This window comes from Medicago sativa, chromosome 4, assembly GCF_051527215.1.
Source record: "Medicago sativa cultivar Bolivia chromosome 4, Bolivia_mono, whole genome shotgun sequence".
Taxonomy (NCBI): Eukaryota; Viridiplantae; Streptophyta; class Magnoliopsida; order Fabales; family Fabaceae; genus Medicago; species Medicago sativa.
Window position 1 is genome coordinate 93,223,263 of NC_140752.1, and position 25,366 is coordinate 93,248,628.

Here is a 25,366-nt window from a genome sequence, read left to right on the forward strand (position 1 = left end):
TGCCAGAAGAAAGAAAATCGGCGTTTGCGTGGAATACCACTATAAGAAAGTGGGGCCGCCAAACAAAGCAGCTGTCCAAGTAACCTAACAATTGAAGTTACATTGGAATTCATCATTTAAGTTAACATCAAATTAATTTGCCACAAATATATAAGTTAACAAGGATAAGTATTAATATATGAGAATTGAGCTTACTCTATCTTCAAAATTTATGCGTGATTCCTACTTTTTTTTAACGGTCAATTATTTCCCTACCCCTTGTAGATAGCTAGCTTGCATAATGCATGATGATTTTTCCATTGCATGCATATTATATTCGAAACATGTGTATTGGAAAGGAAAAAAAAGAGTCCTACCATTAAAATTAATATATAAGAGTTGAAAATAGTTTAAGATAATATTGAGTTTCTAATTAATATTCTATTAATATTAATATATCAATAATGCTTCCTATGCCCTGTTGATGGGTGTTATGCTAGCAATTGACATTACTCACAGAAAAGTTGGCATTGTCTATCAATAGAATCTGATTTAGATATGGTGACTATGACTTTTAAGTTCCACTATATCTTGGAATTTAAGAAACCGTTGTCTCAATTGTATCCCTCTTATTAGAAGTATCCATTATATTATCTCACACATTTTAGGAAAAGACAATCAATATGTTGATAAACTTGTCAATCTTAACTTCTAATTGAACATTATCATTGGTGAGTTTTTCTCCTACTATTTTGAATGATTTCATTAGAAATATAGTTTACCTTTTTTGGATTGAGAAATATAGTTTACCTAAATATAGGTTTTGTTTGCTTGTTAATGATTGATCACTACGCTCTTTTTCTCCTTCACCTTGGTTTTATCCCATAGAATTTTCTATCGAATCTTTTTTGAGACGATTAGATTTGTACTTTATGCTTACTTGAGTTTTGCTCTAGTCCCCCAAAATTTTTGTAGTTATTTTTATGTTTACAAATATTTATAGAGTTTTGTAAATGATCGAGGAAATGGATGGATGCCAACATAGTTAATATATCTTTTTTCGCAAGATGTTTTTGCACTCTATTTTGTGTAAAAAAATTGTTTTGATATACGATTGTTGAGATGGACCTAAAGTGTTTTTACAATCGAGCACTTTATCAAAATTCCATTTATCAAAGGGAAATGGAATTCTACATGTAGCTTTGTGGCGTGAAAATCACTGTAACTTTAGTATACTTTTATGTATTTTATTAAGAAAAAGGATAAAAGAGAATTGATAAATATAATAATATAATAAGAGAATGCAATATCAGAAAGAGATAAACGCAAATGTACACTTGTATGATGTATCTACAATGGATAGTATATATATATATATATATATATATGTACACAAACATATTAAAATTTAAATTAAGCTAAACACACTATGTTACTTTAGAGTTTTTTTTTTTGACAAAATGTTGCAGAGTTTTTGTTGGATACGATATTCAACATGAAATCATTAATTTAATATGATATTATTTTTTATATTGATTATTTTAAGTGAAAGTTTTGAATCAAATTTACCTATATGGTGTCGGTATTCAACAAAGTTCTAGGGTATTAAAGAATACTTCTTAAATTAATTAGTGTATAGGCAGAAAGGTGATTAAGTGGATAAGTGGAGCTTTTTTTTTTTTTTTTTGAAAGATGAATAAGTGGAGCTTAATTGGTTAAAAAATGGTTCAAATCTACATTTTAATCTCCTCTTATTGGTCACCACCAAAAACAAAACTCCTCTTATTGTTTGTTCAAAAAATGTCTCCGCTTATTTTTTGGGCAATTTTGGTTTTTAATGCGTTTTCACCCTTCTAATTTTGAACTCCCCCACCTTAATTTTCTCCAAAAGTTCTGCGAAGATGACACAATTAATTATCATGACACACCCAATAAGCAGTGACAATATGGTTTTTTTAATTTATAAATAGAAGGGTAATGCTAACAAGTGTCCCCGAGCACTAGTTAATGAAGTTAAAAGAGAAAATTTTAAGTAAAAAAAAGATATTTTTTAAGCATTTAATACATTGATTACACAACTTTTAATGCAAATATTACTCAATTTGGATCATTATTTATGCATTTAATGTAAATATTACTATATTTGGCTTCTTGACCCGTGTTTTCAGAATAAAAATAAAATGTAAAGAAAGAAATGTCATGTGAAAGGGATGAAATCTCCGATTAAGGTTTTATTAATTTTTTGAAAATCATTATTGTTTACCATCCCTAATTCATCATGTCAACTCTTTAGTGTTTTTCTTCATTTTAGTTGTCGCTGGATGTAAAATTAAACGCATGACGAACAACGAAAGAAATTCTATTGCCTCAAAAAAAAAAAAAAAACGAAAGAAACTCTAATATTGGTTTCTAGCTCCACCATGGTCATAGTGTAGAATGGTGAGTCATTGAAGAATATCGGTGAAGAAGAAGACGACAATATAGAAAAAATATGTAAGAACATTGATGTTCGTGAATTATTTTTTGGGATGATTTGAGATTTTGTATATGGTTTCTAATTTGGGAGAAATTAGGTTTATAAGAAGTAGCAGCAGCTCACGGCAACGTTCATATTTTGCAATTTTAATTTTAATAAAAAGTCACGTTAGTACGTGAGTTAGGAGGAGTCATGTCAATTTTAAAAAATAAAAAACTTATGATTTTTCACGTCAACTAATTCAATTATATAATCACTCAACCAAACACACAAAAGGCTCTAGCTAGAATAATTCCCTTACAGGCAACGTTGGTTTTTAGCTTACTGAATATGATATCACTTCTAAATTCTAATTATATAAACAAGATGAAAAAAAAAAAAAAAATTGTTCAAAAAAAAGATGAAAAAAAAATTAAGCCCCTTCTTTTCTGCTTCTTAATTATGACGGCTTGAAAATGAAGAAGCATGCAACTATATCAATATGGTATTGCAAGGGTACTGTGCCAGCTGCACACACTAATTATTTATATGATCACAACAAGTCCTATATATATCCTTCCCTTTTACCAACTTCGTTCCTACTGCTCTTCTTCATCCATCTTTAATATATAGTTGCATAATGTTAATAACTGGGGCCATATTTTTTACTGGAAGAACTTGGTTGGATAATGCATTTCATTAACAATAATAAAACTAAACTAATAATAGTAGTTGTGGCTTAGTACGTGTTTCATTAACCATCATTACGGACTCCACTTGTGTAACATAGTGGATTTCTATGTTATATAACATTATCCAATCAGTGTGTGACACGTGGATTTTGTCCCTTTAACCTTTTAAATCGGTCAAATAGAAAAGCGATTTTAAAAGACTTTTGTCTTTTTTTTTTTTTTTAAAAAAATAAAATTTTTATTTTTATTTTTAGTTTCATTTTTATCCATCCCCTAGGATTGTATTACTGGCTCTGATACCAGGTTGTGGGCAGAATCGCCAGCGGAATTTTCTCGAACTTGGTTTAACATTTGTTCGATTTTATTTAAACCTTGAAATGGTTTTAAGAGTGTTTTAGCTCTTTCTCTTTGTATAATTGTAAGACTTTCTAAATCTTCTATTTCTTTTAGGAAATCATCAATATACTCTATATGATAATTTACTAAATCTTGAGCACAAAAAAGAATTTGTTTTAACACAATTCTTTCATTATAAAAGTTTATATCAAAAATTATTTTTTCTAATCTCTTTTTAAAGAGTTCTACTTCTGTTCTAAGATTTAATCCGGGCATTATTAATTAGACACGGAGTTTTCCAAATCTTTAGCTTCTTTTAAGAGTAATTCGATTTGTGTTAGAGCCTGGAAAGGTTCTAAAAGAATTTTCGCTCTTGTCTTTTGAATCTCGGTGAGATTATTTTCTTGAATTTCTTCTAGTAGATTTCCAATTAATCTTATATGAGCCATTGTTATAGTTTGGGCCTTATAACAAATTTGTTTGAATACTATTAAATCATAATACCATTCAATATCACTGACTATGGTTTTTAGTCTTTCTTTCAAGACTTCTAATTCTTTTTTAATTGTTAACCCAGACATTATATGTTTGAACTTTCTAGAATTTTTCCTAAAGATTGTTCAAATTCAACTAGTTTTTGGGATGGCCATAACAGAGTTGTGGCTCTTTCTTTTTGTATAATAGAAACATTTTCTGTTTCTTCTAATTCTTCTATTACTTCATCTACATATGAAATTTGTAGAATCATTAAATCATGGATTCCCCAAATTGTATTCTTCATCTCTATTCTAAAGAAATTTTCTTCTATTTTGTTAACTAGGGCATCTAGTTTTTTTCTGAATAATTTTAGTTCATTTTTTATTGTTATTCCTGGCATTATAATTTTTTATTAATTTTTAAAAGTTCAGTTTTTATTTCTGATAAATTTTTATCAAATTTTATACTGTCTAATGAAGTTCTTGGTGGTAGGAACCTTGGTTCACTAGTATTTTCTTCTTGCTCCAAAAGAGGTGTTCTTTCTATTGTCATGATGGACTTTGACCTTTTTAGTGGTTTTAGAATTGGTGATTCTAGTTTTACTAATGGTTCAAATAGTTCATCTATTTGTATTTTTTCTCTTCCACTAAACTCTATACTATAATGAGAGTTACTTAGTGCATAATTCATCTTATAACTTATACTAAAAGGATGATTTCCTGGTTTCATAAGTTTTTGGTCTTTGAGTTTATAATGAATTACTAAGGATCTATTTAGATCTATATCATTTAAACTTAAGCCTATTTGTAAATTTATATCGAATTTTATTTTTCCACCTTTTAAATTTCCTTCACCTTTGGCTATTAGTGAATGTTTTTTATTTAACCTAGCATCTTCTATAAGAAGTTCTAGTTCTGAATTTATTCCTTTCATAAAAGTACTTTTTATGATTATTTGGATAGTCGATATATGAATATATCCTATCTTCTGTCTTTTTTCTAACGATAAGTGTTTTAACCTCTCGTTTATTTGTTCTTTATCAATCATAGATATTACAACAGATCCATCTGTTGATTCCATTGGTATAGGAACTTCTCCTATCATCATTCCATATTTTAAAATGTTTTCTCTAGATAGTTTTTCTTTTATTAAAGAAAAAATACTTTTTTGTTTGAAGTTTTCTTCTGGTTTTAAGGTAAAATCTACCTTTTCTATATGATCTATCAATACATCTGCCATAAAACCAGATGAATTTTCTTTTATCATACTATATTCCATTATGAAATGTAAAAATTATAAAGTATTTAAAATATTTAAAATCATACCTGACTTTGTCTTGGATTTTTGATAGTTCTGATCTTTCGATCCTTTGGAGTTGAAATAATCTTTCGATTATTGATATTGAGAACTAAAATCTTTTGATTTGGTTATGACAACCTCAAATCCTGCGAAGCCCTTTCCCACAATGTTTTTCATAAACTAAGGCACTTACTTCATTGATTTAAGTTGTAATTTACAAGTGAGCATCGAGGCTCTTATTTATAGGAGGATAGGACTTACAAGTAGTTCACATGTCCTTATCCATGACAGCAAAAAAGAAAAACAATTGAAACACGCAAAGAAAAAGAAAACGCATTATCACCTAAAGTGATAAGATTCTTATCTCTAAGTGGACCTCATCTGACTCAGATGATAAGGTTTTACTATTACATCATGATAATTATATGACGCATGTCTAGGCTTTTTCTGTAGCCTTATCTTTTGTTGCTGAAGTTGTTGGCATTTTGTCTTCTTCTGCCGACACCTTATCTTTTGCACACCATTTACAGATATGCCCTTTGTAGGTTGAGAAGTATTGGCAACATTCCTGTTGTACTTCGTCTGGAATTCTATGGAGACCATTTTCGAATCCTGAGAATAATTCTTCGAATTGAAGTGTTTGTTTGAGGTGCTCTGTAGAGACCTTTTTCTTTGAGTCGCAGACCATGAAACAATAATCTGAGACATATAAGACTTTATAATTGGTAATGGATGACCCATATTTGATTAGATAGTCATAAAAACGCTTCATTTGTTGAACAAATGAGATTAATGTCCATCCAACACTTGTTGCATTTGGTTCTAGATAGGTTTTGTTTGAGATACCTATCTTTATAGCTGTTCTTGGTCTTACAGCCATCTGGTTATTTTCTTCTTCGAACCATGGATATGTTTGTTCGAATTGGAGAAATATTTCTCTTCCTTTGGCAAGGAAGTCGTTAAATCTTTTTGCTGTATCACCGATCTCTTTTGGAAGATCAGCAAGTTCTTGAAATCTATAACCTTCTTTTTCCTCAAGATATACAGTCTTGAGCATTCCATAGTCATAGAATTCTTTAAGTAATTCCTTGGATATTCCTGGAACTGTATTAGCTTTTACCCCATGTTTGGTATTAACTGGATAAAAACATTCAATTGCTAGTTCTTCCTTGAAATTGGCTAGCCATCTCCATTTTCCCATGAAATCATCAATGGTTTTTATCTTGTTTTTTTCCTTTTGGAGGTTTATAATTGATCCTACTGAAACCTTCTTTTTAGATTCCATTTTTGATGGTTGGCCAATATCTTTTGCTATTGCCATTTCCTTGTAGGAGGCCTTGTAAGCTTCTTTTGCTTCTTCCATTGTTGGATAAGCTTTGTGTCTGACATTTTTGCCATTAATGTGGAGGCTTGCAATTGCCCAGTTGTTGTAGATTCCTTTCATTGGACCATCAAAGATAACATACACCTTCTTTGCTGGTTGTAGATCGACAACATCGCTTGGTTGGTCTGAACCATTTTTTGACTCTTCATCTTCTTGTTCGACTTTGTCAGCCCATGACTTTTTTGTATCTTCTTCTGGCATAGAGCCTGCTGAAGATGTTGATGAAAAACTTTGTTGTTCATTCAAAGTCTTTTTTGTTGGTTCTTCTGTTGTTGTTGTTGTTGCTTCAACATTTATGATCTTGGTTAGGCTTTCGATCATTTTAACCATCTCCCCCCTCTCTGAAGAGAGCTGTTTTAGCTTTTGGCTATGGATTTCAATCTGTTCATCCTTTTGCTTTAAGCTATTGTAGAGAACTTTTAGAGCTTGCTCCATTCTCTTGTCAGAGTATCTGCAAAACAATTGTTTTCTGATTTTATTAGTTGAATATAAGGATAGAATTGTTGGATGCGCATTTGCCATCTAACAAGTCTTCCTTGTTTATGATCAACTTTTAAATTGTAGCGCCAAAATCCGCTAGCATAAGTTGAATCAGTTCGTAATAAAAATCTTGATGGAATTAAATCCATTCTCCATTTTTCTAAAACATTTAAACAAGAAAGAGTTTCTTTCTCATTGATATGATATCTTGTTTCAGCATCTTTAAAAGAGCCTGAAACATACTTGCATAAAACAAGATCTTTATCCTTAATTCGGATGTTATTACTTGAATAATCAAGTTTTGAATCAGTTGAAACTGATGTTTTATCTGATCGCCCATTAGGGATATCTGATTTTAACTGTGGGGTTGCGCCCACAATGGTATAGGATTGTTGTGGGGTTTCATCCTCAACATATCCATTGAGATTTAATCCCAATTTTTGTTTACCATTAGGTAGAGCTCTCATAACTCCAGCCCATGTAAACTGATTTGCATCAACATTTACAACCAAAAAATCATTTTCTGTTGGGTTGTATAGTTGTGGTAAAACTTTTAATTGTTCTTTTAAAGATTTTACAGCCTCAGTATCTTTTTGTGTCCATGACCATGGCACTTTTTCAGATATCTTCTTCTGTAAAAATTTTCTATCATTTGCTAAATCCTGAAGGAATCCTTCATTAGCAATGTAGTTTAAGCATCCCAAAAATCTTTGGATTTGTTTTCTATCCGCTAATTGATTAGGAAAAAGTAAAATCTTTTCTTGAACATGCGGTGATAAATCGAGTTTTCCTCCTTCTCTTATAATAAGAGCAAGGAATTCGATTTCTTGTTTCAAAAGTATTGACTTTTTTCTGGATAGAACAATTCCTCTATCTTTTATTCTGTTTAAAACAGTCATAACATCTTTAACATGTTGTTCTTTACTTCCTTTAGTAAAAATTAATATGTCATCGATATATACAAAACAAATACGATCAAGACCTTTAAGGGTATTGTCCATAAATCTTTGATATATTGATGGTGCTTGTTTTAAACCAAATGGTAAAACATTCCATTCAAAATGTCCTTCTGGACAACTGAAAGCTGTTAAAGGTTTAGTTTCTTCTGACAACCTTAACTGCCAGTATCCAGATTTTGCATCTAAAGATGAAAACCAATTACATCCTCTTATTTTTTCAAAAACGTAATCTTTTCTTGGTAACTTATATGAGTCACTTATAGTTGCCTCATTAAGTTTTTTATAATTGATCACCATTCGAGCTTTTCCTCTTTTTATCTCATTATGTTTTCTGACATAAAAAGCTGGCGCTGAATGTGGACTAATAGAAGGACTTATTAATCCTTTCTCTAATAGTTCTGCTATTTCTTTTTTAAATTCTTCCTTATCTTCTCCTGAGTAAGGGATCTTGTATAAGGCCTTGACTTCCTTTTTAGGATCTTTAAGTTTTACAACAATTAAATCTTGTATTTTGTTTACTATAATATCCAATGGATTTTCAGAACAAACTTGATCTAGATGATGTTCTAGATTTTGTTCAGTTATTAAGTAAAACTTTCTTTTATCCCACATACATCTAAGTATGTTAAGATTTTCTGAAATTGCCTTTAAAATTTCATTTTTTGTTATAATATTCGTTGTAACAAATTCACTTTCTTTTGGATTATTAACATCAAACCAATTTAATGTTATGGTATCAGTTTTTTGGATAAAAGGATTATATAACTTTAAAAAGTTATTTCCTATTATCAAGTCTATTCCAGAATCATGTTCATAGATTGATTTTACATAGAAGTATCTATGTTCAATTTTTATAAAAACATGTTTTAGAACAAACCATATTTGGTGTTTCTTTTTATCAGCAAATATAATTTCTTTTGGTTTTTGTAGTTTAATCCATCCTTCCTTAATTATGGATTTCCTACCAAAACATAAAGTAGCACCCGTATCAATGTAACCCATAATTTTCTTTTTATTCAGTGTTACCTGGATAAATGTTGCATTAGGATTTCCATTTTTTAAAATTTTTCTACTCATTCTTCAATTTCTTCTTCAGTAGTATATTCAAAAATACTATTCTCATCAGAATCTATATCTGATTCTATTGGTTCGAAACCTACTTCCCAAATTAATTTCAAGGTTTCTTTTTTAGAATCTTTCTTTTTAGGACATTCATTTGCATAACGTCCTTCTTCATTACACAACCAACATGTGCATGTTTTCTTTCCTCTAGGACATGAATTCCTTTTAAGATATTTTTTATTTCTCCTAAAGTATTTTTGTTTATTAAATTTTTTAGGAAATTTCTTTTTTCTTTTATATTCAGAACGATCTATTTTCCTAAAAACTTTTTTCTTTTTCTTTCTTCTAGGTTTATTACATCCGTAGTTCCCTACTTTGTCTCGAATTTTATCACAACAAACGTTTATTTTTGCTTCTCTTTTAGCAGTTTTTTCCATGCATTTTTCGGATACCCATTTTCTTAATGCAGTTATCCTTGTTCCTAGAGTATCGTCTAGTCCTACGATTACCTCTAAATGTTCTTGTATTACTTTTTCCATTATTGTTCCAACAGATGATGGAAGTTTATTATAAAACAAACCTAAAAGATTATACTGTATTCTCTTTTGTGGAGATATTGCATAATAATATTTGCTAAACTCGCATATAAATGGTTCAACATAACACATATCACAGATTCTTAGATTAAAGATTCTACGAATGTTTGTGCTTTCTAGGTCTGATTCTGCTTCTGGCGCATCAAAACCTACAAATTCTTTTTTTAGAATTGAATAAACATAATTTATTACTTCCTCAGTTGTTGATGGAAGTTCTGAGTCTGATTTTTCAGATATAAAGCTCCAAGCATTTCCTATAGTTTTTGTTTTTAAATAATTAAAAATGCTTTTTGGACTTAGTTTCCCTAGTGTGGGATCTAGTTGGATTGTTACCATGTGATTATGATACCAACTTCTTAGTTCTTTTTTAGCATCATCACTACAATCGAGATTTAAAATATCTTCATCCTTGTGACGATTTATAGTAGGTATATATTTAGATGATATATTTTTAAATTTTCTTTCATCCATTTTATCTTGAATGATTTGTTGGTCGATAAAATCTTCTTTGCCCTCTCGACGTCCTCTTTTACGTCCTTGTTCTGATGATTCTGGTTGCTCACTAGTTTTCACAAGTCCTACTTGTGGTTCTTCTTCCATACTGAAAGAACTTTCTGATCCGAAGTCGTAGACAAATTTGTTTTCATCATCAGATTCTTCTGTTATTTGATTTTTTCTATTAATGTCTAAAGAAGCTATTAATGTTTGTAATTCATTTAGCTGATTAGCTATTTCTTCTTCTGTTTCGTCCATTTTCAAGGTAATGGCGCGAAGAAGTTAATTTCTTTTTCTGATTTTTCAATTTTTTCTGGAATTTCTACCATATCTCCCCCTTCTTTTTTGACAAAAGTTTGTAATTCTTCTAGGGTTAGACATTTATCTCTTATTGGTAAGAGTTTTAATAGATCGATCAAATCATCTATTTTAACACAAAGTTTTTCATCTAACAATTTTTGGTTTTCTTCTAAGTTAGATAATTTTTCATTGAGTTTTTCTTCAAACTCCTTTTCTAGTAGTACTTCTACTATTTTATCTAACTGTTTCTGAAGTACTGTTAGGTTTTCAAAAATATCTTGTATATTTTCACTTACACCTTTACTAGCCATGTATAAACTTTTGTATTTTAAGGCTTAAAAGATTTGCAAAATTTTCATACTCCCAGTATGTAGTGTAATTATCTTCAAATATTAGAAACCAATATGCCGTTTCTCTTAACCAATTAATTTGGTTTCTCATTCTAATTATATTATTATAATTGGGTTCTAATATAAATGGTTGAGGTATTACTTTCCCAAATGGGTTTATAAGACCTTCCATAAAATATTTAATTTTAGATATTATCCAAATTATTTTATTTTGTTTTAGACTTTTAAAGCCGGTTTTTATAAGAACTGGTTTTAAAAGTTTTCTGACATGTGTCAAAATTTGACTGGCCAATGGTACAATGGTACCCAACTACTATGGTACGTAAGTATTTTCCCATCATTACGATTTCACTAAAGGATAAAGTTGATGAGCTCATGCGTCATGCTCATGCAGTTGTTAGTGGGTCACACACATTAGTTTTAGCCAGCACTATATATTATTGAGACATAGACAAGTGTTTTGTTTTTCTTGATAAAACATAGACAAGTGTTTTAGCTTCATCATTGAAACTTAACATCTTTGAAACTCATAGCCAGGAAATGAAAACCACGTATAGTAAGGAAACAGTGACTGTTCTGCTAGATGGGGAGCACCTTTTCAATGTGAAAAATTAAAAATAGCATAATTATAATTAGCTAGCTACACTTTGACCTTTTTCCACCGTTTCAATTTTTCACGTTAATTATGGCTTTTGTTGCTTTAACTACTTTCTGTTTCATTAGAAAACTTCAGCTTATGTTCTTTGTCATTTGATTATCACCAAAAACACCAATTAGGCATTTGAATGACTTCATTTTTAATAGTTCGAATAAAATAAACCTTTTGAATATATATCGTGTCTATAATAGATATTTTGTGTTCAATATGTACCTGATGTTATTATATATATAGAACACAATAATGTAGTCTTAGAAGTATATATATTCTGGAGAATTCTTTGGTACCCTATATATATAAGGGTTAATACATTTTTACCCCCTGTAATATAGGCGAGTTCCGGTTTTCCCCCCTGTAAAAAAGATTCTTTCGATTCCAACCCTGAAATATGAAGATTCCGTCGAAAACACCCCTGGTCAAATCTGGCACACGCCAGGTGCTGATGTGGCGCGCCACGTCATCTTTTTTGATGACGTGGCACGCTGACTGTATAATTATTTTTATTTTTTATTTTTTTAATAAGGACACGTGGCATTACCTATTTTTTAATAAAAAAAATATTTTTTTAATAAAAAAAAATATTTTTTTAATAATTAAAAAAATATTTTTTTTTAAGTTTTTTTTAAAAATTTTTTTAAAAAAATAAAAAAAAACGAAAAAAATTCTTAACAAATAAAAAAAATGAAAAAAAATTCTGGAAAAAAATAAAAAAATACCGAAAATTTTTTAAAAAAATTGGAAAAATTAATAAAAATGAAAACAAAAATCTGGAAAATTTTAAAAATAAAAAGTAAAATCTGGAAAAATTAAAAAAATGAAAACATTATGGAAAAAATTAATAAATTTTGAAAAATTCATATTTCCAAATTTTTTCAATACCGGAAAAATGAAAAAAAAATCATATTTTTTTCGGAAAGTACTTGTCATTCAACCGTATAACATGATTTATATACCGGTGTCAATCAATATACATTGTATCTTGTTATTCGGACATGATTTTTATAAATATGATTAATCTTCAAATTTTTGAAAATGATGAATCTTGAAATTTTTGAAAAAAGATTAATCATATTTACAAAAACTAAATTTTCGAAAAAAAAAGATAAAAAAATATGAATTTTCGAAAAAAATATTTAAATAGTAGAAGTTCAAATAGTAAAACAAATATAAATTATGTTTGACTCAAATACCATTGAAACTAGTAGACACTAACATAAAAAATGTTTTGAGCAGTTTGTATGTTTTTCGAAAAAAATATGAATTATGTTTGACTCAAATACCATATTTTTTTTTATCTTTTTTTTTTTTTCGAAAATTTAGTTTTTGTAAATATGATTAATCTTTTTTCAAAAATTTCAAGATTGGTCATTTTCAAAAATTTGAAGATTATTCATATTTATAAAAACCATGTCCGAATAACAGGATACAATGTATATTGATTGACACCGGTATATAAATCATGTTATACGGTTGAATGACAAGTACTTTCCGAAAAAAAATATTATTTTTTTTCATTTTTCCGGTATTGAAAAAATCTGGAAATATGAATTTTTCAAAATTTATTAATTTTTTCCATAATGTTTTCATTTTTTTAATTTTTCCAGATTTTACTTTTTATTTTTAAAATTTTCCAGATTTTTGTTTTCATTTTTATTAATTTTTCCAATTTTTTTAAAAAAATTTCGGTATTTTTTTATTTTTTTCCAGAATTTTTTTTCATTTTTTTTATTTGTTAAGAATTTTTTTCGTTTTTTTTTATTTTTTTTAAAAAAAATATTTTTTTATTAAAAAATACGAAATGCCACGTGTCCTTATTAAAAAAATAAAAAATAAAAATAATTATACAGTCAGCGTGCCACGTCATCAAAAAAGATGACGTGGCGCGCCACATCAGCACCTGGCGTGTGCCAGATTTGACCAGGGGTGTTTTCGACGGAATCTTCATATTTCAGGGTTGGAATCGAAAGAATCTTTTTTACAGGGGGGAAAACCGGAACTCGCCTATACAGGGGGTAAAAATGTATTAACCCTATATATAAATATATAAACATGCATGTTCAAATTAAACATCTTGTTCAAGGACTACAAAAATTCATGTGCAATGCTCTGGATCAGACATATACTTTGGATGGGACCATATAAAATGAAAATTTTAATGGTAGACAAATTTATTTTCCATGACAGGTTTTGCTTTTCAAAATTTCACAGGGAATGAACGTGTTTTATCTGCATTGCTTGTTCACCCTTTATTGTTGGCTCTTCATGCAAAATGGTGGGGTCATGCTGGGATACCAAACTTTAAAATGTGGTTTACTCGAAGAGAAACTAAAATAAATAAGGAATATATGAAATGAAACCAAGTGTAAATATTAGCATTAGATAGTGAGTTTTTTTATCAAACTAAACTAAATTTACCCTTAAGATGAATAAATGAAAAATCAAAGTTCCAACTCCACCTCTGCACATTGAACGTCCCTACCAACCAAATTATGTTAACGAAAACTTAGCTAGTGAGTTTTTACAACTTGAAATAAACATGATAATGCTGCATTCCCTATACCCTATTTTTCTAGGAATAATATTACAATACTTTAAACAAACACACTTTGAAACAACCACAAGTAACTTTTGGATGTATGAGATTTTAAGGCAAAAATATGATGCATTTAGTTTAAAATTCTTCAATGTTTATGAAATGAGAATATCATTTGACTTAATAACAACGAAATATACGAAAATTAGTTTACAGATAAAGAATTTGTAAAAATCTTTTGACAATAAATTAATTTATACTTAAGTGTTACGACAAAAGTGAAGTTCTTATTCAGGGACCACAACAATCTTGTACGATGGATTGCCTTCTTCTATGGGACAAATGGGACGATGGCCACACAAGGGATATAGACATTACAGAAAATGAAAATTTTGATGCTAGATACAGGTTGATAGTGCCATTAAGCAAGCGCTTTACTTGCCTAATGGTTGAGACGGCCATAGATAATGGCATGTTTTGATTTTCAACATCACAAGGAATGAACACATTTTATCCTCTGAATTGCTTGCTTAATCTTTTTTGTTGGCTCTTCATACAAAATATTTGGGTTATCAAACTCAGATGCCAAGCTTTTGTCCCCAAGAAGAGCACGAAATGTGTCTGCCACTGAATATGAAAGAGACTTGAGATTATATCCTCCTTCCAAGAAAAATACACATCGTCCCCCACATAAGTCTTTTGCTAGTTGTTTAATACTGGACGCAAGCATGTAATATGTTCCCGTTGTTAATTGAAGATTAGCTAGTGGATCTAACACGTGGCCATCATACCTGACAAACGAAATCACATGAAATTCCATATGTAAAAACAACATTGGCAAGAATTTATGAGAACTAGTTCCTGAATGAAAAATCTAATCAAAATTTCATGTAGAATTAAGTTTGTAACTGTGCTGGAATGTAACTTGCAGAAATTGATAGTAGATTGTTTATTCCATCTTTGCTTTGATAATTATGATTCAAAGAAAGACTCACCCAGCAGAAACAAGAATGATGTCTGGCTTAAATCTTTGAGCACAAGGTACAACAACTTCATCGAACACAGATCTAATAGCAGTATCACCTGAACCTCCAGGAAGAGGAAGATTTAATGTGGTTCCTTCACCATCCCCAGCACCCACCTCGTCAAATTTGCCGGTACCTGGATAGCTTCCATCCTGAGCCATTAAATTGAAGTTATTAAATATAACAAGTCTCAAAGTCATACTATTTCTCTTCCTTTTTCATAATTAGCACACTAATAACTCATATTTTTCTTCACATAATCTCCTTCCCCACCCAATTACCAAGCCCCCTCCCCCTCAAGGGACCATTTTGAAAAAACAGAACTTCCAAATGCCATGTGCCTGCTTATACTATTATTTTGTATGTTAGCATGTGCAAGTGCAAACAGAGTGGAGGGGGTCATGTGTCTGATTTTTATAGTATGCTAATATGCAGGAGTTTGGTGCAAGGATTGGAGACATTAATATATTTGATAAGTCTTCTCTTAGTTATGTCATTTGTGTAATTTATGCTAGTTTATTTTGTCCGACTGCATGAATGTTCTCCTGTAGGGAGGCTAATGTTAGAAGGACGCCTATTAGACATGTATATGTCAAGCACGTGCCCAAATAATTAGGGCCATATGTATTTGTTAGTGCATCATGTGTTTCAATATAGTAGTAATAAGGATGGCAGATGTAAGTCAATGGGTTGTTTGTTCATGTGGTTTGGTTGGGAGAGGCTAGATTCTCTAATTCCTAGAGGTTGGTTAATTTGTTCAGTTGGTGATTGTAAAACAGTTTGTAATATATGTCAATTGCCTTGCTGGAAGTTACAACCAAGCCATTGTTCCTTTGTTCTTCAATATCTTCCTATTTCTCATTTACATATTCATCATAATACCAAGATCTTTCAGCAAACTATTTTCAAATTACGCCGAGTATTATAGAATATAATATGCTTAGAGTTGAATCAAAGATCAGGGGGGCATTGCAATTATATAGATATAATAAGAGAAAATGAAGAGAATTGTCTATATATTGAAAATTGAAAAGAAAAAAAAACATGGATGCCATGGGTTTGGATGTTTGAGCCTTAACAAAATGCTGAGCTTGCAGAAGTTAGTGGGAAAGAAGGGAGTTCTCCGGAGAAAAGTGAGGATATAGAGGGGAAGAATGGGGAGAGAAATGCTTTGAGTTGAGGGTTTTGTGAAGTAGATACAGACCTCTCAAAGATCCCAGGGTTTTTCCTTTTCAGTTTTCTGCTATTTCGCTTTTGCGAATGGCTATTACAAACACCAATAAGGAAAACAAGAAAATATAATTAGAGCTGTGTGGCAAACTTATAGCTTACTTGATGGAAGGAAAGGAAAAATACGTCTGGATCATCGTAGAAAGCATCATTTGTTCCATTCCCGTGGTGAACATCAAAGTCAATGATAAACACGCGCTTCAGTCCATGAACACGCTGAGCATGACGAGCTGCAATGGCCACATTTCCAAAAATGCAGAAGCCCATAGGTCCTTTTGGAATGGCGTGATGTCCTGGTGGTCTTATCAATGCAAAACCAGTGGGTGGATCTTTCATTATCTTTGAAGCTGCAACCTGAATGTGAAATCGAATTTTTATATCCAAATAATGAGTACAACCATTAGTTCCATACAATTCTTGAAACATTTTATGTCAAAGACCAACCATACCAAAAGCTTAGGCTATTAGGTGGAGGCCCTGGAATACTTTTATATCTCTTAAGAAAATTGGATCACACAAAAGCCGTCTGGGATTGAGACTAGACAACATATATGTCCTTCAGCTTGTGCTAAGATACATTTAATTCTGGAAAATAGGGGCAGCAAGGAGCAAACTCTTGACCACTTGCTTATAGAGGCACTTATACCATGTTTCTAAAAATTAAGCTAGAATGTGGAGACTCTATAATTATTTTAAGATCTCATCTCCACCAACTCAGAATGCATAGGACGCTTGCAAAATGGGGAACACAATTTTATTTCAAACAATTGTTATATTTGTGACTCCCCCACTGTCCCCAACCATTTAAAGGTAAAAAGAAAGGTAGATATAAGCATTTTCAGTCAATATTTGGTTCTGAGAAACCAAAATTCCAACAGAGAACAAAATAGTTTCCGATAGGCACATCACTATAAGAAGCAGATATGTACACATCCATATCCACTCACTTACCCCTCCCCAAAATAAAACATAGATTATCACCAAGAGATGGACATGCCAGGTTGAGAGATCACCACTGAGTCAACTAAGGCTAATCCAGCACCAGCTGCTACTATAGACTCCTGGAATGTCTGCACCATGAATACCACAATAAGCATGCAAAAATGTGGGAACCATTATGAATTTCCATAGAATAATTGTATTTTCTACTACAATGAACTAGAATTTCTAGAATATAGAATCTTTCTTCAGACACTCTGAGCTTAGTACTTACAGTGGAAGTAGCATATGTTGGTCCCGAACCATCAACGACAATAAGTCCCTTCTCCAAAGCTTGATCCATAACCTGTAAAGGTTCAGGAGAGGAAAATGTCAAACTGCAGAACAAGAATCCCAAGCATGGTAAAATCATTTTGTATACAAATTATGAAATCCATAAGTATCGAAACCTATGCCAACAGTTAGTGATGTGAAGTTTGAACTAAAAACAAGGATACTTAAGAATAAATCAGTCAAAACATGGAAGAATCCTCGCCTTGATGTTATATCATCACTGTGCACTAAATCATAATTAACACATGCAGTCAGTGAAAGAATTGTTAGAAACTGGTTCAGAAGTACACATTATAGGAAAAAACATGGTTGATATAGATTGGTTGATTTAGTTCAGACCCTAGAATTTATAGAGAAAACAAAGGAAATTTGATACCCATAGCAGACGAAAAAGAACAAGGAATCACTAGGTATTTGAGAGTCTGGCCTCTCTGTCACTGCTATTTTTCTCTTCTGTAATTAAGTAATTCTTATGATGTATCATGTATTGCTGGAAGTACAGCATCAAGAATTGGACAGAATAGTGGGGCATAAAAGAAAGTATAAGATTAAGGAACCTATGGAGTAATTCTGTCTAAAATACCATAATTTAGAATACAAAACCTCTCACATATGAAATAGCTGAAGGAAGGAAACTTTTTTAATATGTTACCTTTTCAAGCCCAGAAACATAGGCTCTTGCATGCACACTTGCAATGTCATCGGTAGAAGCAGGCTCAAAATTTTGAAGTTCAATGACATCAGAGCCACGGAACTGAATCATGCATAAAAATAAAAAATTATTGTGGAAATGAAGATACTTCACCAATTACTAAGTAATGTCATCAAAGTATGGTTAATCATAACACAGTTGCACATAGAGTCCAGTTAAGTTGGTCTTTTTCAAAGACTGGCAGATGCACAAACCTATGATCACAGATTGCCCATTGAAGTTGATTTGTATTTCAAACAAATAGGAAACATTTAAAATTAACGAAAGAAAATGGTGATATATTCTGGATAATAAAATAACTTATGTTTGAAATGGGAAAATTTGTAGTCTATTTAAGCTTTGTTTGGTAAAAAGTACTCCCTCCGTCCCGGAATAACTGACCCATTTTCTAAAAAAAAGTGTCCCAAAATAACTGACCCATTTCCATTTTCAATACAACTTTCATCATTCCCAATACAATATAACACTAAATAATACTACTTTTATCATTTCCAATACAATATATTTCACTTTCCCCTTTATTTATACATTTTTCTTAATATGTGTGAAAAACAAAATTGTGTCAATTAAATTGGGACGGAGGTAGTAGCTGATAGTCGATGAGCTTATAGCGGATGTTTTCGTTGATAGCCGATAGTAGATTGAATATGTAGTGTTGAGTAAAATTAGTGGTTGAGGTATCTGATAAAATCGAGAGAAAATTAGATCATACAAGGTAAGGTTATACTCTAGCCTTTCCAAACAAAGTATTATTAAACTCTTTCTTTGTGAATTTTAGACATAAACAAGTTATCAAATAGCAATGCTTATATATAATAATATTAAGAACTTAAAAATAAAGAGATTCAAGTTGAAGTACCTTTGAAGTGAGCTTCATTTGTTGGAGGGAAGTGAGAATTGCAGGAACTCTAAAATGTGATTCTGGATGAGACTCCTGTTATTGTTAGAATCACGATAATGTGATTTCAGTTCAGTTCAGACAAAATTAGGTATTGAAGTTATGGAATTGTGCAGAAACCTGATTGTGGCCCATAGATGGAGCAACTGAATAAATAAGCCGAGCATGACTCAATTGCTGAATAGAGGGAACATCGCTTGAACAGTGTATAGACGCTCCTAAACATTTCTTCACACCTTTATTTCTCTGATTCTTCCACTTGTTTACATGACGATGATGATTAAGGAGAAAGATTGATTTCCCTGCTATACCACGGTCCACACCACAAGCACAATTTTGGGTCATTAGAGAGGGAGAGAGAGAGAGAGTACCGTATGAGGAGGAGGAGGAGGAAGAAGGAGGAGAGCGAGGAAGGTAGGAGGGGAGGTGCATGGAGTAAGTTCAGTTAACACCGCAGCAGCGCCAAACAAATTTTCTTTCTGGATAATCAATAATTAAGGGTATCTCATATTTTCAACTATATTTTATATTTTATCTGATCTGATCTGATTGTATAAAAAGGATAAAGTTAATAGGGGAATTAGTCACTTTAGTTCCTGAATGGGGAACGATTTGTCAATTTAGTCCCTGAATGCAAAGAAATTGCAAAACAGTCCTGAAAGTAAACTCTGTTAGTCAATTTCGTCCCTGAAGTTAAATAGGTCTGTTAATGATGACGTGGCGGCTGATGTGGCAATATGATAACTGCCATGTAAGATTGTGACTTGGCAAGGCCTAAACACGTGACAGGGACTAAAATGAAGAATTTTTTTTAAAAAAAATGTCAAGTGTAAAACCTAAAAATGATAAATAGAATGGTCATTTTAATCCCTCATTTATGATTATAGTTCATTATGGTCCCTGGGCAATGAAAAAATTGGGCATAGTAGTCCCTGATTTATGACTATAATTTCATTATGGTCCGTGAGCTTTAAAGTTTGCAATTTCATATAAAAGTAAGAAATAACATCCAAATACCAATTTGAAGCAATCTATCCATGCAATTGAAATAAAATATTTGTTACAAAACATGTCTTTCATAGCAAATACCATAGATAATACTCATTAATAATCCAAACCGTAACTAAAATCCAAACACCAAATTACATAGATTCATAGCAAAATATAAATTACAAAAAGACAATCATCTTGAAAATGGAATTATGCATTGTTGCTTCTTCAAAAAAATCCTTCATTCTTCATGCTCATGCTTCCTTTAACTCCATGGCCTTGGAGCTCTTGGAGGGTTGAAGCGTGGTGGGTTAAAACGGGGAGTAGGCATGAAAGATGTAAACAATTGTTGATCGGAAATATGAGCATTTGCTCTCGTCATTGGCCTAGGACCTCTCATTGGTGTAGGTCTAACCCCTAATGGTATAGGCTCCACAATAGCTTGACCAATACCAAATGGTTGTGGTCCTCGCACATTCATATCAAATTCTGGTCCATCAAATTCATCCTGTTACAGCCAGAATTCATAAATTTGTAGAATTTAGAACAAAATCATGAACTAGAATTCAATAAGAATTTTCAATTAAATCCAACAAGAATCACGCATATAAAATCAAACAAAATTAGTTAAAAACTTATGAAAAAAATAATAAGAAAACTCACAGGTTGTGTAACTTGTGTTGGTAGAGGTCCATGTGTGTCATCCATATCAATAGGTACATCAGCCGCCACGTCATCGTTAGCATACCTATTTAACTTCAGGGACGAAGTTGACTAATAGAGTTTACATTCAGGGACTTTTTTGCAATTTCTCTGCATTCAGGGATTAAATTGACGAATCGTTCCCCATTCAGGGACCAAAGTGACTAATTCCCCAAAGTTAATATGTTGATGCCTTGCATCGTAACTTTATTTAATTATAACAAAATATATGTTTTTTTTTAAGGAATATGTTATCATTAGTCATATTTGTTAAGAAAAAAATTGTGTTTTAAATATGGTACATCAATAAGTGTTTGTCTTTTGATGGCTGAGTGGAATTTGTTTGCAACACAGGTTTTTTTATGTGGCTATTATCATTAGGGGTGTGGGTCACTCTCACAAGCCTTGCTTATTCTTATTTACAGGTTATGTTAATGACCACCCCATATTATGTATTTGGTGAAGTTATGGAACATTAACTTGTCTTTATTAGTGAGGTACTCATGTATCGCATGGATAAAAGTTAGGATTAAATATGTTTTTGGTCCCTATAAATATATCAACTTTTCGTTTTAGTCCCTCTAAAATTTTCCTCCAACTTTTAGTCCCTATAAAATTTTCAATCACTACTTTAGGGACTAAAAGTTGAAGAAATATTTTATAGGGACTAAAACGAAAAGTTGGTATATTTATAGGGACCAGAAACATATTTAACCCTAAAAGTTATATCTTTATGAACTTGTCTTTTATTATGTGGGAGTGATTGTAAGTTAGCTAGGGTGGTACACATGAATCACACGAGGAAAAGTAAGTTTCAGTTTTGCTTAATTTCGCAGTAAAAATCAATATACAAAGCATATTTGCCTTCAAAACTAGATTTGAACTTTTGATGTTCAAATAAGCATAAATCTTAGACTAATCATGGTTAAAATTGTGGTTAACTCAACCACCACAATTTCATAATTTTCAACGTGATCTAAATTAAATCCGTTTAAAAGTTTACATGTGATTAACCAAGTATGGTAAGTGTAAAGAAAAATAGATGTTCGTATACGCACGCACACATACACGCAAGATTTTTTACATCACATGTCACTTTTACGTTTATTTTAATATTTTTATTTTTGAAATTAATATTTTATGAGACATAAATATCTCACCAAACTTCATATATTCTTTAATCTTATTCGCTAAATATTTTATTAATTTTTTTAATTTATTTATACTATTTTATGTAGCATAAATATCTCAACAAACTACTCATTATAATTTTATTTTTTTTTACAAATTATTTCAATAAATTTAATTATTTAATCATAAATCAAGTTTAAATATTATTTTTTATGTCCGCTCCGCTAAATGTTTCATTTGATTTTTTTTAAAGAAGTTTTCATTGTTTCTTAAATACTAAAAAACATAAACATCTAAACAAAATACACATAAATTTTTATTATGTTTGTACATTCTCTATATATACTCCACTCTACCTCCACTTCAATTCACTTGACCGAAACACGCCGCATAAAAATTTCTCAATACATCCTCTCTCATTTATTTCCAGTTTTGTTTTAATTTAACTCTTTCGTTCCAAAATGAACATTCAATTTGAAATCCAAAATCCCGATGGTTCAACTTCAACAGATAATTAAGTGGAAAATCATGGAGAAACTCCAACCAATGGGTCGGGGAACAAAGAAAACAACTTGGAGAAGGATATCAGCCGTGTTAGGGAGTTTGTGGCCATCTGTAGACAACGGCAAGTGGTTGAAAGAAATGAGAGGGACCTTAGGTTTAATAGCCACTGTTATCGCAACAATGTTATTCCAAAGGGGGATAAATCCACTTGGAGAAGGATGTTAGGGGTTGTGGGTAGTTTGTGGGCTTACGTCGACAAAGAGAAATGGTTGGAAGACATGAAGAAAAAATTCCCCCTCCCCCTTCAAATTCAATATTTCATGTCCTTGACCCTTTAGATGCAGAGTTTGTACAGATGTCAATGGATATCCATTATGTGCGGGTCAAGCCGTCCAGGTTGTTGTATCCCCCGACCTATTTCTTGAGTTCTTAGTTTCCAACACAATCTGCTTTTTTGCCTCGTTAAGCATATGTCTAATTCTTGTAAGCGGTATTCGATTGGAACACAAATTATTCATGTGGCTACTATCTCTTTGTATGCGGGTCACTCTCACAGCCTTTGCCTATTCTTATGTAATTTCCTTGGCAATTATCACCCCTGATCTTGATTTTTCTTATAGAAAAACTCAACGCTTTATTATACAAATTATTTTAGGTTGGATTTGTATGTTAACTTTTGTTGTTATATGCCATACATCAAGCTTGATAACTTGGGTTGTAAAATATCTCCACAAGAAGAAAAAACAAAAGAGAAGTTGGCACTTTATTGCCTAACTTCAGTGATTAATGGTGTTATATATATATATATATATATATATATATATATATATATATATATATATATATATAACTTTCTAAGTATCCTTTGAATGTTAGTTTGTGATCAATGAGCCTCTGACTCAAAAAAGTGATTGGAGTATATGTTTGGTGCATGTGTGATGAAAGGAAAAATAGATGTTCGTACACACGCACGCACGCACGCGCGCTCGCACAATTTGTACTTTATATACAATTACATACAACTTGTACGTTTATGTGTTGTTTGCTTTTTGAATAATTGATACGAAGGAAGGGTTAATGAAAGTGGTGAGCTTTTGATACGAAGAAAGAATGGGTCCACACAAAAATCCCTATATATTGCATTTAATTTTATGAAAAAACTTAGGTACAATTCCTTATGTACTTTTCGTATAGTTCTTAACTAAAAATACATATTTTAGTTAAGAGCCATACGAAAAGCACATGAAGAATTGTACCTAAGTTTTATCCTTAATTTAATTCTCTTTTCTGTCTTTAATTTAGTACTCACTGGTTGGCATTGGCAGCTAGTAGTGTAACACCCCGTTTTTCCAACGTAAAAATTTCTTAAATAAAATCAGAGTTTTTCATCATAAAACGGAATGTCACGTTTCTTAAAAAACGTAAATGGAATAATAATTTATCCTTCAAAAATATAACAACATAATCTTTAAAACTTCGCAGCGGAATAGTTTGACAACTTAAATAATCTTTGGCACAAGGGCCTCAATATAAAATTTCATAAAACTTAGTTCAACATCAATTATTGAAAGATTCATAAAGTAATACGTAAGGAACAGAAAGTAAAGACATAATCCCATCCCGTTACGTATCAGAGCACCTAAGACACACTTGTGAGGAGTCCACTCACGACCGCAACTAATCCTGGTTACCTGCAAGTTACCCATACGAAGAGCAACATTTCCAAGCAGAGGGGTGAGATTTCTCAAACAATAATATTAAGCATATAAATCATATAAAGTACATTCAACAACTTAAACATCTTATAATTCATTAATCATATCTAATAACTTAAACTTCCTTAACTAGTGTCATTATCCTTCCCACATTAGTCATATACTTCATCAAGTAATCTCAATTATTATTCATAAAACATCTTATCTTAAATCATGATCATAAGCATCAATATCTAACACCAAATATAATCGTAAGCATCTTCATATAATTCACATAAGTATCATTATCAAAACATAGCATTTATCGAAAACAACTTCATAATCAACTTCATAAACAAACATCATCATTAAATCATAATCATCAAATCACAATCAAACTTCATAATCAAACCTCACTTAACTCGACAATGCGACTCAACTCGACTATGTAACTCTTAACATCTCAAATCATCTTAGCATCTTGACAACTTAACAACTTGACAACTCGACAACTTCACATCTTAAATCATCTTAAAACTTCTTGATATGCAAATGCATGTGGTACCATTCAACAACATAAATGAACGTAATTAGGCTCTTCAACATGTGAGCATAAAGCTGCCGGGCCTAAAGCCCCCAACGTAGTTTGAGCACAAAGGCTGTCGGGCCTAAAGCCCCCAACTTTAATGAGCACGAAGGCTGCCGGGCCTAATGCCCCCAACTTTAATGAGCACCAAGGCTGCCGGGCCTAAAGCCCCCAACTTTAATGAGCACGAAGGCTGCCGGGCCTAAAGCCCCCAACTTTAATGAGCACCAAGGCTGCCGGGCCTAAAGCCCCCAACTTTAATGAGTATGCAATGGACTCAACTTCCTACAACTTAGACAACTTCATGAACATCTATGACATCCTAACATCTTGATATCTTGACAACATAACATCTTAATAACTTGATGACTTCATAAAGACTTGACGACTTAACAACTCTTATCATCTTAACGTCTTAACATCTTATCATCTTGATAACATATGGATCACATAAATAATTCATGTCATATCATAATATAACAATATCAAATGATAATAAACAACATCTTAAAACATCATATTCATCAATCATAAACAACTTCATATAACATCGTATTTAAACATCAA

General features: G+C 31.4%; 1 protein-coding gene and 1 long non-coding RNA gene across 4 annotated transcripts; both read right to left on the minus strand.

Annotated features, from left to right (window-relative positions):
- Nucleotides 1-14,279: 14,279 nt before the first annotated feature.
- Nucleotides 14,280-19,694, minus strand: HDA14 (histone deacetylase 14). 3 transcript variants are annotated; one of them, XM_085705711.1, is made up of 9 exons: nt 19,564-19,694; nt 19,313-19,494; nt 19,154-19,228; nt 18,235-18,336; nt 17,524-17,595; nt 17,324-17,380; nt 16,413-16,664; nt 15,051-15,232; nt 14,280-14,846 (listed from the first exon to the last, which is right to left on the minus strand). In XM_085705711.1, the coding sequence occupies exons 1-9, from the start codon at nt 19,622-19,624 to the stop codon at nt 14,546-14,548; spliced, it is 1,284 nt and encodes a 427-aa protein (XP_085561837.1). In that variant the 5' UTR covers nt 19,625-19,694; the 3' UTR covers nt 14,280-14,545. The 3 variants fall into 3 exon arrangements, with proteins under 3 accessions (XP_085561837.1, XP_085561838.1, XP_085561836.1); XM_085705712.1 differs by having other exon boundaries at nt 14,280-14,414; nt 14,551-14,846; nt 19,313-19,694; XM_085705710.1 differs by having other exon boundaries at nt 19,313-19,694.
- Nucleotides 19,695-20,067: 373 nt separating this feature from the next.
- LOC146933908 (uncharacterized) lies at nt 20,068-20,898 on the minus strand. Its single transcript, XR_015008444.1, has 2 exons — nt 20,846-20,898; nt 20,068-20,690 (listed from the first exon to the last, which is right to left on the minus strand). It is a non-coding gene; the product is annotated as an uncharacterized LOC146933908 (long non-coding RNA).
- Between the last annotated feature and the right edge of the window lie 4,468 nt (nt 20,899-25,366).

What these genes read in the sequence shown, in the direction of transcription:
- HDA14 (XM_085705712.1), bottom strand. Translation starts at nt 19,624, where the DNA reads ATGCACCTCCCCTCCTACCTTCCTCGCTCTCCTCCTTCTTCCTCCTCC. An exon ending in CAACATATGCTACTTCCACT is followed by an intron (nt 17,381 to 17,523) that starts GTAAGTACTAAG and finishes TTCATGGTGCAG; the next exon opens with ACATTCCAGGAGTCTATAGT. An exon ending in TAGCCTTAGTTGACTCAGTG is followed by an intron (nt 16,665 to 17,323) that starts GTGATCTCTCAA and finishes TTTCACATTCAG; the next exon opens with GTTGCAGCTTCAAAGATAAT.